The sequence below is a fragment of the Thermobia domestica genome, chromosome 5 (assembly GCF_964235325.1).
Source record: "Thermobia domestica chromosome 5, izTheDome1.hap1.1, whole genome shotgun sequence".
Lineage (NCBI taxonomy): Eukaryota > Metazoa > Arthropoda > Insecta > Zygentoma > Lepismatidae > Thermobia > Thermobia domestica.
The window spans coordinates 21,796,041-21,811,521 of record NC_137458.1 but is presented as its reverse complement, the minus strand read 5'-3'; the positions used below and the strand labels follow the sequence as shown (position 1 = coordinate 21,811,521).

General features: G+C 34.5%; 1 protein-coding gene across 2 annotated transcripts in view; it reads right to left on the bottom strand.

Moving 5' to 3' along the window:
* Positions 1 to 15,154, bottom strand: part of Adck1 (aarF domain containing kinase 1) — a 59,129-nt gene extending 43,975 nt beyond the window's left edge. The window contains exons 1-3 of one of the 2 annotated variants that reach the window (XM_081758315.1): positions 14,979 to 15,154; positions 7,555 to 7,727; positions 213 to 302 (exon numbers count right to left, since the gene is read on the bottom strand). In XM_081758315.1, the coding sequence (XP_081614441.1) occupies positions 213 to 302; positions 7,555 to 7,686 (222 nt within the window). In that variant the 5' untranslated portion in view covers positions 7,687 to 7,727; positions 14,979 to 15,154. The other variant, XM_081758316.1, reaches the window with a different exon arrangement.
* Between the last annotated feature and the right edge of the window lie 327 nt (positions 15,155 to 15,481).

The following is a 15,481-nucleotide window of genomic DNA, read 5'->3' as shown; positions in this document are numbered from 1 at the left end:
AGTTTAACACGTACTTGAGAAGCGAACCTCCGAAATTCTGGAATAACATTATCAGAATAACGAGAGATCTTTATTTGTATTATTTCTAGCGTCTTATCCTTTCTACTATTTGGCGAAAATGCACTTGCCGCGAAAGAAATCGCTGAGGAGCTGCCAACATTTGTTAGAACCGAAGAGGCATATTTATACAACATGAAAGAAACTTAACTTACCTTAGACCTAAGTTCGAAATATTCCTGTGTTGAATGATCCAATCCAGAAGAATATAGACTTCTTTTATAATCCAATCCAATGTCGAAAACCTACCGAAACAAAAAGTGAATGCTTCAACATGTACGAATGTACGTATATTATTCAAATAACTATTAATAATGCAACAAATTTATCTGTGAAATCAGAAGAGAAATATAGTCTACCATACCTGTACCTTCTAAACACCAGCATATTAAGAGATCCCTCCACCGGTGTTGACTGTGTATCCCCAGTTATTATCATTAATATGAAATAAAGATCCCAAATTTTAGTTGCTTGCCACAAATTTATATTTTTCTTATATTCCAGTTTTATATACCGATCCTTTCCTCAATTCTTGGATTCGAGTGTTTACTAACTTCGTGACATGTGGAAATTAATTTGCACAGTACAATGAATTTTAAGATTATGTCCAAGTTTGCAAATGGCGCATTCCGTATTAAATAATATAAAACTGTTTTTCCTTTAACTTGTTGTAATTCTGCTTGTGAAACACACTAATGTTGAAGCAACATCACAAATTTCATTTTTATGCCTGAAAGTGTGCCATAAAAAAGGGAAATACATGGTACATTTCATTTATTGAAGTTGCTCATACAATTCTCTAACATACATGAAATTACAAGTATAAATTATTTGTTCTCAATGTTGTTAACACGTAAAATGAGCATAGATAACATTCAAACAACAAAAACTCTAATAAAACTTTAAATACTGAATGAGACATTACGAAAAAATAAAACGCATAAACAGAATAACAATCAAATTTTATGCAACAAAGTAATAAAATATAAATATATAAATAAATGAATATATATATATATATATATATATATATATATATATATATATATATATATATATATATATATATATATATATATATATATATATATATATATATATATATATATACATATACACAGAGGGTTGATTAATTTGTGTGTCAATTTCATTTGTTCACTGTGTAAAAGTGGTATGAGGTAAAGCCGTGTAATTTAGTGTAACTTTAGATGAAGGACATAAGTTTTGTTTCGCCACAGAAGCATGTCACTCGTTGTAAAGATTGAACAGATATAGAGTCAAAGGTCAAATTTTGACTTTTTCCTTATGGAACTGCAATGGTAAGTTCTGAAAGAGCCTGAAAAAACTTAAATCGAAGTGATAACAAAGAAAAAGCTGTATGGTATGATTCTATGTCTCAAGCCGACCAAATATGCGTCAATCAAGTGTCATGGTCAGAGGTCACTGTCAGATCAAGGTCACAGGTCGCCTTGAGAACCCATTTGACATGCTGAGGTACGGACATGGCGTTGATTTCAGTGTATTCAAATGGGTTCTCAAGAAGACCTATGACCTTCATTATCTTCTGATTTAACCATTTATTATCTTCTGATTTAACCTAAAAGACATACTTGGGACGTCAAATATTTTATTTCTTAGGACTTAGGATTTAGATTTCTGCGCTTTCGGCATCTAAGGCCATTTAGCCCTTCACGTTTTGAGGGATGACGTCCCTCGGCGAGCATACTATCCGGGGAAAGGGAAGGAAGAAAGGGTTGGGGAAGGAAGGAAGCGGCCTGGGACCTATAAATTCAGGGTTGCTGGCCTGAAAAAGCGTTTTACACTTTTCGACCGAGTGCCCCCACCGGAAATCGAACCCGTGACCGCTCACACTCAAGGCGAGAGCGTTAGCGACTACGCTACGCAGGGCCACAATATTTTATTTCAATCTCTATAGGTAAAGATAACTCAAATCTAAAAATAACGTACCCCTTGAAGGCATTAAAACAAATTTTCTTCAGTATATTAATTTCAGTTCAACACACAGTTACAGTTCAACACAGTTAATTACAGTTACTTTTTTCATTAATTACATAGTGAACCCGTAATGAATAGTTATAAAAGTTTTACGTGTAAGTTTACGAAAGATAAAGAATCTCATTATGTACTAATAAAAATACGTGTCTTTCTGTTACTTGTACGCAAGTAACAAACGATTATGCACAGTCCTATAGATTTACATTCGATTCAATTTAGTCCCGTATAGTCGCTATCAAAAGTACATACCGTCGCTTAAGACGTGATACCTCGTAAGTCCAATTTTTGGTATTCTGAGTTTTTGGCATAAACCTAATAAAAACAACATAACCCACGTTCTAGCAAAACTCGTACGATTGTTGGTGGGCCGCGGTGGTTCAGTGGTAGAGTGTTCACCTCTAGCGCATGAGGTCTCTGGTTCGACTCCCGCTCAAGCTAAGTGAACTTTGTGGTAGACAAATACTGTGTGGGGGGTTTCTTTCGGAGTTTTCCCGTTTCCTCCCACTTTTTTCATTCCGCCATTTCATTACTTTCTCATCATCACCAACTTCTTTAGCCTAGCCGGCATAACCGTAGGACATAAAACTGAACGATTTCATTTCATTTTCGATTCTTGGCAATTTCAGGTGATATCTCGTATGGCTGCAAGTTCAATATATTACAGCACTTTGTGTTGTGATAAGAGCAGCTGAGGAAGCGTTAAAAAAAAAAAAAAAAAAAGGATGACGCAATTTTAGGTTTGAAATATTAATATTGTGAATAGAAGAGTTTTTTTCTTTTCTCCTGAACAAGTGAGAAAATAAACATACGAGGTATTGCATCTTAAACGACGATATACATGGACACAATCCCTTCTGTGGAATATTACTAAATGAAGGTAACTGGAAAGATTACAATGGTTCGATCCTAGCTAGCGCCAAGTGAACTTTGAGGTAGACAAACACCGTGTGCGTGGGTTTTCTCGGCGTTCTCTCGTTTCCTCTCACTTTATTTATTCAACCATTCCATTCATTTCTCATTATCACCGTCTCCTTTAGCCTATCCGGCATATCCGTGGGACGTAAAACTCAAAGATTTAATTTCATTTCATTTCGAAAGATTACAAATACTCCTATAATCTACAAAGAATATGCTTTTTAATGTAACACAAAGCTTACGTTCTCTGAAGAAATGTCGAAGAAACAAAACATGCTGGTGGATACCCACTTCACAGGCACAGTTAAGCCAAATGAAAAATTCGGTGGCTTAATGATAAAACTCTTTACTTCTCAGGTACGTAAAGACATGAATTGAATAACACGTAAAAATGAAATGAAATCTTTGAGTTTTACGTCCCACGTTTATGCCGGCTGGGCTAAAGGAGACGGTGATTATGAGAAATAAATGAAATGGTGGAAAGAAGAAAGTGGGAGGAAACGGGAGAACCCCGAGAAAAGGCACGTACACGGTGTTTGTTCACCACAATGAATAACACGCTGCAGACACATGTATACTACGAATGTAAAATATTTACTTGACGACTGACTGTATCAGCTATTCATTCTCACTCATTAGTCGTATTAATCTACAACGCAGAAGGGAGGAATAATCATTCAAATCGTCACATGACAACCAGTGGAACGTAACTCCATTTTCGTAGGTTTACAGGTGAGACGACAAAAATATTATTATTATTATTTATTTATTTTATTTTATTTTATTTTTTTTATTTTTTTTTATTTTTTTTTTATATAGAAAGATGTGTTTTTAATAAGATGGTAATTGAGCTACATTACAACAGATGATCGACAAGAACAGATGGTATTACATTCCATTTACACCAAGTGGGGCTTTCAAAATTATGTCCAAACATGAAGAAAACAAAAACCGCATCTTTGGAGTTACGTTTCTCTGGTTCTCATGCGACGAAATTTAAGTGTATGATGAATTATTAACGCCATCTGTGTGTGTCCGACTGTTCCTCTCGTAAAAGTTTTTCCCAATTTCAATGAAAATTCATATATATATTCCTTCAACTTGAAGAAATAACACTATTATTTGTGGTTACAATCCATCATACATAATAGCATAAAAAGAGGAAAATCCACTTTATGTTCACAGCTTACACATACACATTACCAAACCATTTTGCAGTATAAACTACTTTAAAATTAACTGATTACTGCAAAGCATAATGATATAGTATCTTTGGAACATTAATATAGTCCCAAATGCATGCTGCTTGGGATTAAAATCTGCCAAGAGAGAAAGGGCAAATTTACTTTCTTCCAATTTAAAAAATACATTCCACGATAATTTTCGTTAAAAAAGTTAATTCTCAGGCAATATGGCGCATATCTTCTTTGAATCAATCAATGAAGAATAAAAAATAGACTTACTTTCCCTCGACTTTAAAAAAAATAAATTCCACGATAACTTTCATACACAATATCCAATTTTGACACAATAGGGCGAACGTGTTTATTAAGGCTTTTACACAGTTCTGAAGTTGAAGTCAGTCAAAAATGAGGGTTTACTTTACTTTTCCCTCACCATTAAAGAAAAACATGTCCCAGGATTATTTTCACAAAACAAAAATTATTCAATATTGATGAAATATAACATTTTTTTGAGGGTTCCCAATAATCGCTTAATTTACGTTTAAACTTCTGAAGAAACTTCATTAATTAGTATATGAAAGTGCATTTTTTGGGGAGATTAGATAATTACTCTTCTGGTTTCGGGTAGCAAATAGTGAGAGAAAGGATCGTTAGCTTCAACAATACATAGTACCATTAGTATATAGTTATAGGCACTGGCGTATAACCTGGAAACTAGGCTGCGAAATTCGTAACCTGTATAAAATTAAATTTTTCAGTTTACCCATAATATTAAAACAAATGGATGATAAGGATTAGGGATTAGATTTCTGGGCTTTCGGCATCTATGCCCATGTTAGCCCATCCATATGGGGAATGACATCCTTCGGCGATCACACTATCCTTCGGCGAATAAGTATGCAACTTTCTTTTTCCTGTATAGTCTGTATCCGTCATCTGTATAATTTTGTAAAATATACGAAACATTTAAAAATCTTGATTATCATTTAAAAAAAAATCGAATCACCTTATCACTCCTCGCGCCATCTGCGCAACCAATATAAAATGCACCCTCACATTTGCTCCAGCGCAAATGTGACAGTGACAACGATCAATTTGGAAGTAAATGAGTATTTAAAAAATGGGAAAATAAAGAAAAAATGGGGTGAAAAGCAATAAATTTCGACAAAAACCAAGACAGGACTTATATCCACTATATACTCTCGAAGTTTAGAGTAGGACCGTGGTTCGCGACAGTTATGAACATCTCACTGTCAATGTCACCCTTTTCCCCAACGGTCACTTACCTAACTACCCAGCAAATTCGGAACTGATTCATTCACTGATCTTACAGGAAGCGGTAAATTAGTACGGCCTGGGATGAGCTTAGTATGAAGTTTGAAAATTGATATAATAATAGTAATAAAATTTAAATGCTTATTAGATAGCAAACAGCATATATAGCCACAAATGTGCGCAGGCAGCAGGTACATGACACATGCAACCATACATATACAACAAAGTTTTGAATTACATTTGAGAGCAGAACTACACCTGCAACGCAAGCTGTATAAGCAGTTGATATCATAAAAAAACAAAATACAAAAACTTAAAAACAATTACATTCTGGGATAAAATATGACACAAGTAGAAACTCATATCCAAGATAAAATGAAAATATGCAGTATCCAATAATCAGGGTTGGCAAAACCATGGTTTTTATTGAAAAAAACAAAAAAACAGGTTTTATTTGGTTTAAACCCAGTTTTTTTTTTTTTGTTTAAACCTTTTTTTTTTTTGGTTTAAATAATTTATTCTATGTATTTATATTAGATATGGACAGAAATTAGTCTGTTTCGCGTTGGTGTTATTATGCAACAACAAGGTTATGCTGGAAGGGGTGACATAAGCTTAAAGCAGAATCCAAACCGCTTCTCGGCTTCATCCAAGAAAAATTGTCCATTTCGACACGAAACCGGGACTAATTGGTCACAAATGCGATTGCCGACTCACTCACGAAGGACTCCTGATAAAAATACGTTGTACTGATCTTTACATAGGCCTAGTTGTTAATATAATTGTCAAGAGTCATTTTAGAAGGACAAAAAGATAAACAGTTACACAAGTAAGAAATTATACAATTATATATAAATCGGGAAACTCCCGCCTTAGCCATTGGGAAAATCCTGTTATTACTTTAAATGTATTTGTATATAAAATTTTAAGGTCAACGTATCATAATCACTACGCTAAAACTGAGGTATTAAATTACAAATTTGCTATGTATATATCATTCAATAAAATTAAAACAAAGTCAAATCCAAGCTGATGTTGGAAGCTGCGTAGGCAGTTGATAAATTTTGCCAATTTCTATAAATATATTTACGCAACCTTGGCTTCTTTATAAAACAACAGGCATTCAGGCAAGTAGAAATATATAATTTGGTTTCGTTTCGTATGTTTAGGCTTAACATCCTTATGAAATACCAAGGTTATCACGGAAAAGACTTTCGCTTAAAGGGACATCTCGAATCGCTACTTGGTTTACACTTGAAAGATGGGTTGTGGTTCGACAGAGAATTGAACACGGGACCCCTTGTTTAAAAGGTGAAAAGTACATAAACGTAATGCAGATGGTTTCATATGTAGAGACGTCACCATGAAGTTTACACGATTTAAAGCATTTTTCGTTCTTTTTTTGTTTGGTTTAAACCAGTTTTTTTTTTTTTTTTTTTTTTTTTTTTTTCCAGCTGGTTTAAACCAGCCAACCCTGCCAATAATACAGCAAAAGAAAATATAACACCATGCAGTCCTGATATATACGACCATAGGTCTTGCTCATACTGAGATATGATGTTAATTCCAAATCAGAGTACGCTCCAAGTTGGAATATGCTGTTGTGATTTGAAATCCCTCGCAAGAAAAGTATCGTCAACAAATTGAAAACGTCCAATCAAAGTTTCTTAGGTGTTTGATATACAAAGCAACTGGAATTTATCTCTCACTTGAAAACCATAGTCCACTGATACACAATTTTAATATTTACTCATTAGAACAAGTCATAATATTGCTGATCTGGTATTCCTACAAAAAAGATAGTTCAAAATGAATTCGATTGCTCAAACTTTATATCAACACTAAACTTGCATGTTTCTTCAGTTAGAACTAGAACTAATAATACAGGTCTCTTCTATTGTAAAACGCCTAGGATCAACATAATGCTGAAGTCGCCAATCTGGATAATATGTTCTATTTATAACAAATTATGTCGAAAACATGATAAAATTGATATAGGTACAATATCCTGTAAGGCACTAAGAAGATTGTAATATTTCGACATTCTAATTGGACATCTGCCTGTTGTATTGATAAATAAATAAATAAAAATACTAGTTCTACTCACACAAGCTGCAGCTCTTCCAAATCGAACTATTCCTATGGAATCAAGATTATATTGGTTCGCTCTATACGAAGCAATTGTACCTAAAGCAGCACCTGCTACTATTGATATTTTTAGTATCCTTCTGGTCAACATTGTTGGTCCAACAGAGCCGTTTTGCTACAAATTATATATACCTGGAATATATTAAGATAGAGAGAGAAAAATGAAAGTACACACAAATATATATATATATATATACATAAACAGAAACCTCATTTCGCAAAGTACGGTAACAAAAGTACTTTAAACACTATAACGACTATGTTTGACACATCTTTTGGCAAATAAACAATGAATAAACCTATGTTGCGCCCGAACATATTAATTTCTAGAGATATTACGGAAATTCACGACTCCCTTCACCACTGCTAAACGTGAAGAACATAAGTAGGAACAAATAAATTCACATCACATCACCTTTTGATAAAAAGTACTGAATTTTGAGGTAGTTAACACAAGATGGCCGGCCAGCTATTCTTCTCGTAACGAACACTTTCAGGTTATGTTTTTTTTTTTTTTTTTTTTTTTTTTTTTTTTTTTTTTTTAATACATGTTACTACAATATTAAGAATAAAATGCTAAAAATTAATTTACTGTATGCTCACTAACACTTTAAACATAAGCACAATTATACAGTAAAACCTGCCTTCAACGGACCATTCATTAAACGGAAATATTTCACGGTCTCTTTAATATGGGACTGAAAATGTGTCGAATTCTCTTCATTAAGCGGAAACTGTGTTATGGAGACGAAGGAAATCAAAACAAACTTTCTAACGGAATAACTGAAGTTCCAGATTGCAGCGTTTAGAAAGTTTTTAGACCGCCATTGAGAGGTAATATACATAATACATGACGTTAACCGCGAAACAGATAGTTGATGTGCACACCGAAAGAGAGACAACGTATGCAGATCCATAACTGAGAATTATACGGAAAATCTGAAAGAAGAAGAGAAATATGGCATTCAACTGGAAGAAGAGTGTGGGGGTAAAGATTTATCAAGATGCTGGTAAAAGTTTAAAGGAAGTGCAGCAATTTGGCTTACGTCAAAATTACCACTGATATATTTAGTGTGGATTCTCAGGTTAAAATGTTTGTGGAAAGTCGAGCAGCTATGCAGTAATGTGTACAGAAAACTCTCCTTGACTATAGGAAAAATAAAGTTAACGTGCGTACAGTATTTTTAGTGTTCATTGTAAGTGTTGGGTGTATTAGCTCGTAGTAGAAATAAATACTGTAAATTAACTAAGTTACATACAGCAAATTATTGTATCTTGGCTTGTTCATTATATACATTCTTATCAGGGTTGGCAAAAACCATGGTTTTTATTGAAAAAAAACGAAAACCATGTTTTTTTTTTTTTTTTTTTTTTTTTTTTTTTTTTTTTTTGTTTAAATAATTTGCTCTATGTATTTATATCACATATGGACAGAAGTAAGCTTGTTTCGCCTTAGTGTTTGTATGTAACAACCGGGTTATGCTAGAAGGGGTCACATAAGCATAAAAGCGGAATCCAAACCGCTTCTCGGCTTACATCCAAGAGAAATTGTCCTCCATTTGAACTCGAAACCGAGACTAATTGGCTACAAATGCGATATGTCTGCCGAATCACTCACGAAGGATTCCTGATAAAAATACATTGACTGATCTTTACATATTTATTAATATAATCGTCAAGAGTCATTAGTACAGAAGAACAAAAAGATAAACAATTGCACAAATGGATCCATTATACAGAATTACATATGGACAATTTCAAAGTACTACAGAGTGCAGAAGAACTAATTTAGTACAAGTCAGTTCACTACGACTTCTATTAGTCCAAGTTAAAGAAATATAACGACTTACTTTGCATATCAGTAAGTAAAGTGAATAAAGATACGAATTATTTGAGTCCACTTTGGCTCTGACCCATTTGTACATAAATAGTTATCAAAGATTCTTGTTATTTCAATAATTGCCTCTCGTGGGGTTTGTATGACCCCCTCTCCAAAAAAGTACGGCATTTCGATGTATTTTATCAATAGTAAACATTATTAAAACGAAACAATGTTTATAATTTTCCTTTGGTTGCATAACAATAATAACAAACTTAAAAAAATCACAAAAGAAACAACATCCATAAACTTACATAAAAAAGTTGCTTTAGTAATACAATCTCTGTGAGTAAAGAATGGGGAATTTAGGTCTGAATATAGTACGAATAATATATGGGAGTGAAACGCGATAACCCACGTGTGTTCATAATGTGTGTTCATCAAGATTTTACGAATAGTTACACTTTTACGGACATTTTTCGTCTTTAAACCAGCCAACCCTGATTCATATATATATATATATATATATATATATATATATATATATATATATATATATATATATATATAGAGAGAGAGAGAGAGAGAGAAATCTTCCTTCGCTAACCGGAAACCTATCTTTAACGGAAATTTTTGCTAGTCCCGTTCGATTTCGCTAAAGACAAGTTTTACTGTACTTGAAATTGGATGGACTGTTGTGAAACCTCGCCTGAACCTCTACGCACAAATGAATGTGTACGCATGTGAAGTTAGTTTAAGCAATGTTAATTATAAAGTTTTCTTTACAAGAATAAAATAATAGCTGGCCATTCTTACGATTCAAATCTTTTCATCAGAAGAAGACAAGTACGGCATGTGGCGTAACACCTACTTTCGTTTTTCGACATTTCACTGATGAAAGGGACCATGGATTCTAGAAATAACTCCAGATTTTGTTTTATTTTCGCGCAAAATGTACACTGTCTATTTATTATTATTGTAATTTCTATCATGTACAGTCAGAAACAATATTAAGTATAGGTTGGAGCTATCATTTCTTAAACCTCCAACTTATCTTTATGATTGTAGATTTTTTACATGTTAGGAATAAAAAAACATGCTATATGCTATAACTGTAATAATCTTTAATATATTACAATATGGGGGCAGGGTTTCAAAAACATAGTTTAATAAAATATGTGCTTAAAACATGAAAAAGGTGTTCAAAATGTTTTAAAACACACATGGAAAAAAACATGTTTTAGTCTCGGTTCAGACATGCAGAAAAGTCTGTTGCGGGCCCGCGCGAGCCGGAAATACATTGGTTCTTAACATTCATGCCACACGTGCAGACTTTCCCGCACGACTCTGCTGCGGGCCCGCAGCGGGCGAAAATTGAGTTGCGGGGACTGCTGGCTCGCAGCGAGTCCGCACAGGTGTTGCGGTTCGGAAAACCATTGCTGGCAATGAGGCAAGCCATACGTGCAGACTTTCCCGCGCGAAGATGGAAAGCGAAGAAATGAATGAAGAACTATTCATTAACGAAATACAAAAATATCACGAGATATGGAATTTAAAGTGCGAAATGTATAGAGATAGAAATAAAAAAACGGGATGCATGGAATAGGGTGTGTGAAACCATATGTGAGAAATTTAATGAAAAAACAGAAGAAAAAAAACAGCATTGGTATGTATTATTATTACTTTTCAATGTAAAAATATAATATTCATGTAGTATTTACACTTGATTTTCGTCGAGCGTCCCTTTCCAGCAGCGAGGCTATGAATACTTTTTTGTGATAACAATAAACAAATACGCTTGGAGAACAAGCCTTTATTGTTAATACAGTTTCTTTGATAAGATTGCTTGTCACTCACTCCGGAATGAACCGACTGTTTATAACGTACGTTGCATTATACTTTAGGTCAAGGTCACGTATTATATAGCCTCTTTGCTCAAAAAGTACGCTGAAGTCCAAAACAACCATCAACATAATAGCAGAACAGAAAAGAAAGAAAAAACGTTTTTTGGCTGACAATTGTTGTCTTTATTTGTTAATATACTATTAAAAAAACAGAGTTAACACGAAAATTGTTGAACATCAGGGCACTCATGTGGTTAAAAAATAAAAAGCATGCTCGAGATGTAACAGAAATATTTGTGTTTCTCGTACAATTCATAATATTGTGCACGTCGTTGCTGTTCTAGAGATAACAACTGAATGTTTTTTTTAACATCAAGAACAACTTAAACAAAGTTATCTTACCATGGAACTCTACCTATGTCGCTTACAAAATAATCAGCCCATCTGTTTCTGCTTCCGTTTGCTGCATTGCCTCCTTGTGGTGTGCTACACGTATTGGGGATTTCCTCAAAACCTTCTATCGTTAAATGTCACAATTACAAAAATGTTTCCTTTTTCTCACCTTAGAAATTGATTATTCGGAAACACTAAATCCATTACTTTTATTTAAGAGTTTACATTAAGAATTTCACATCTCCAATCTAAGCGAGTCCTCATATTGAACACTTTCTCAACATATAACGGGAAATGTCACTACTATAGGAATGAAATGAAATCCTTGAGTTTTACGTCGCACGTTTATACGGGTAGGCTAAAGGAAATAATGATGATGATAAATGAATGAAATGGTGGAATGAATAAAGTGGGAGGAAACGGCAGAACCCCGAGAAAACTCACGCACACGGTGCTTCTCGCACCACAAAGCCCACTTGACGCAAGCTGGGATCGAACCAGAGGTGGACACTATCACTGAGCCACCAGACCCTACAACTATCCCCCATCTCCCCTTCAAGAGAAAATTTTCAAAGACCCTGAAACCTGTGCTCCATTATTTTTATTATGAGTTTACGTGGCGAATTTTATATCTCTAACTGAAGCGAAACCTCACATTCGGTAATTTTTGAATAAATAAAGGGAAATTTTACTATTATTGAAACGCCCCCTCTTGAGCGGGATATTCGGGAAGTCTAAAAAAATGTCTAATCTTTAATTTTAAGCCACCAACTATGTCAAAAAATCTAAATTTGTCACGCAATTGTTAAACTATGCCAGTGGCCCCTAATAACATTTGAAAATGTCTATGAATAGGTCTCCGAATGTTTAACTTTCTGTGCTCTTACAAATGATAATTAGTTAACATAATTAACTTACCTTAATGTAACAGCCGGAGCTCATCCGTGGCTAAGCGGTTAGCGTACACGCCTTTGGCGTGGGAGGCGCGGGTTCAATTCCCGTCGGGACCTCATATGGTTCGGATTCCACGTTAATCAGTAGGACCACGTCTCATATAGCCTCGCTGCTGAACGGAACGTTAAACTCAAAATCAACTCATTAATGTAACAGCCAATATTTCAATTGGTGGTATCGCTAGTCTCATGAAAGTATCTTCTGCTTTAATTTTATCACTTATTTTCGATAAAAGTTCATCAAATGAAGTGATGCTCATGCGAAAATAATTAAAAAATTTTTCTTCGACATTGCGCAAGTCAATAAATATGGAAGAAAATTCACCTTTAAGCAGTCGTGAGCTTACGTACGGATGAATCCAGTATCGTCTGTTTCTTCCTTAGGATTTTACTGGCTAAGTGTACAAAAACAGCACGTTTTCTTCTTTCAATTTCTATCTTAATTTAACTGCAGCTGAAAATAAAATGAGCTGTTTTCTATGTCTATGTGAAGTGGTTGGGCTGAGACGCCCGCACGAGTCTGCTGCGAGTCTGTTGCGGGCCAGCAACAGACTTTTCTGCACGTCTGAACCGAGCCTTAACCATTTTGAACAGTTTAAAACAGGATTTTAAATATATTTCAAAATCGTGTAATAGCGTATTTATTAAAACCTTTCTGCTCTTCAAGTTTCTACTTTCGTTTTAATTGGAAACTTAAGGTCACACAATAAGCTACAAAACTATTTGCAAATTCTAAACCATTTGTACATACGTGCACATAATATGGGTGCTAGTGTAGTTTTGGCGTACCACTGTTTGGAAGATTTACAGATAAAATTGAATACTTTGCATGAAAAGACATATTTATAAGGAACAATTTTCTGCAGGCGACGGAATTAAATATGAAGTAATACAGCTCTATTTTAAGTTTACAAGTGTAGGGTTACTTGTGTAAAATCATTACAAGTGTTTTACAACAGATAAAACAAGTGAGCGCATATGAAAGACCCTTATTAGGTGCTATTTTAAACCGGCAGTGTATTACTGCAGTGTACAGAAACTGTATTTTATGTTTACAAGTGGAGCGTTACTAGTATGAAACCATGAAAAGTGCTATTTAAATTAGTATCAGTGCCAAAATCCACTCCTTTTCACTACGCTTATACGTACACAAACCATCGCTGAACGCGCCTGTACCCTTTTAGCCCTGTTCTGACTCGGGTAGATAGCATTCGTGCTTTTTAGTGGCCATCTAGCACAGGTTGGTTTTTGTTTATTGCACTGCAGTTTTTATGCCACACTTATATGTTTAGAAGCCGTATACATATCAAATTGTGAAAGCACTTTAACTTTTCAACAAATACTTCTAGTTGCCCCCTTGAATATTATCTATGCTAAGTGAGATATTTCCATGTCGCCCACCGCAAATTATTTAGGAAACAATAAGAAGGAAAATACTGAGAACATTGTATTTTTTTCAACAATTATCTCGACAAGAGTGCCCTTTATGCACAACAAGTGATTTTGAGCAGCTTTTAGTTTCTCCCCCAATCTTGCAAATATAAGATCTGTAGTGTTATACTCCACAAAACAGCTGAGCGAGCGAAGGGGGGTTAGAAAGATACGGTTGCTATAAATGTTTGGCACAAAGTGCACTTTTACCGTTATTTTGAGTGGTGCATCAAAAGTAAACCTGCACAGATAGGGTCTACAGAATATAAGTGCCAAGGTTCTAGAACACAGGTTCCTCTTCCCATTTAGCTGTAATAAAGACAGAAAACAACGAGCCCTGCGTACCTCTCACCCGCTTATGCTCGTTCGACAATGCTATATGAATTAATTATTAAACTTTGGTCCAGAAAGGAACTAACTTAGCTAATAACCTATATCGGGGGACCTGTGTTCCAGAACCTTGGCAATATAAGTCAAATAGAATCATCCTTGCACTATACAAAACAATGCAATGACCTAGATAGTCTTGGGTGCACAGAGCCTTGTACTTGACATTAAGAAAAACTCTTACCAAGAAACCTTAAGTAAATACTATCCTCATTTAATTTAAAATGCATAGTCGCTGTCTTGCTATTAGGATTTTAGAATCGACAATCGCTGTAATGCTATATTAAAAAATTTAAGTTACATCCAGAAGCGTCGTTACTGTAAAATTTGTGTCAGCTACTTACCCAGAAATTACAACGCAATTAACACGTTGGCTAGTTAAACCATTCATTACCGTTATACGATGGAATCTAATTTGTAACTGTAAAAAGCAACACCCACAATTTCGCCACCTTGAACACAAGTACAAGAGTAGTTTTTTTTCTTCTTTTTTTTTTCTTTTCTTTTTAAGACGTCCAATCCTGTACTACTTTCGAAAACACCGCTGAGAACTTACCATATCACTGTGAATATATTTATCACACGTAAAGTTACTAATATTTTACTCATGAATAAACTAGGAAATGTAAACAACACTTCCAAGTTTGTTTTCAACGCCACATCCTATCCTGCCAATTGAATTTCCACTGGCAACCCTCCCTTTCTGACCCCACGTCAACAGAACATCAGTATTGCCAACCTTTATCACGTGATGGAATTGGGTTATTACCGCAACGCGACGTAAATAGTATTATATAACTAATTACGGTTAGTATTACTGCTTATATAATTGGAAGAGAAATTAGGTTTATATGCAAAACCACATTATATTTCTTCTTCGTGAATTTAATTTAACTTTTGCGTTGCTAAAACGTCTTACTGAATCTACTGTAAAGAAAAAAAATATAAACCATAAATGTATGTTAACAGCAGGCTGTAGTTAGCAATACTTTGATGCGCTCAAAATATTAAAGTTTTGTTTTAGTACTATTTAGCAGTGTTCGAAGTGGGGGAAAAAGC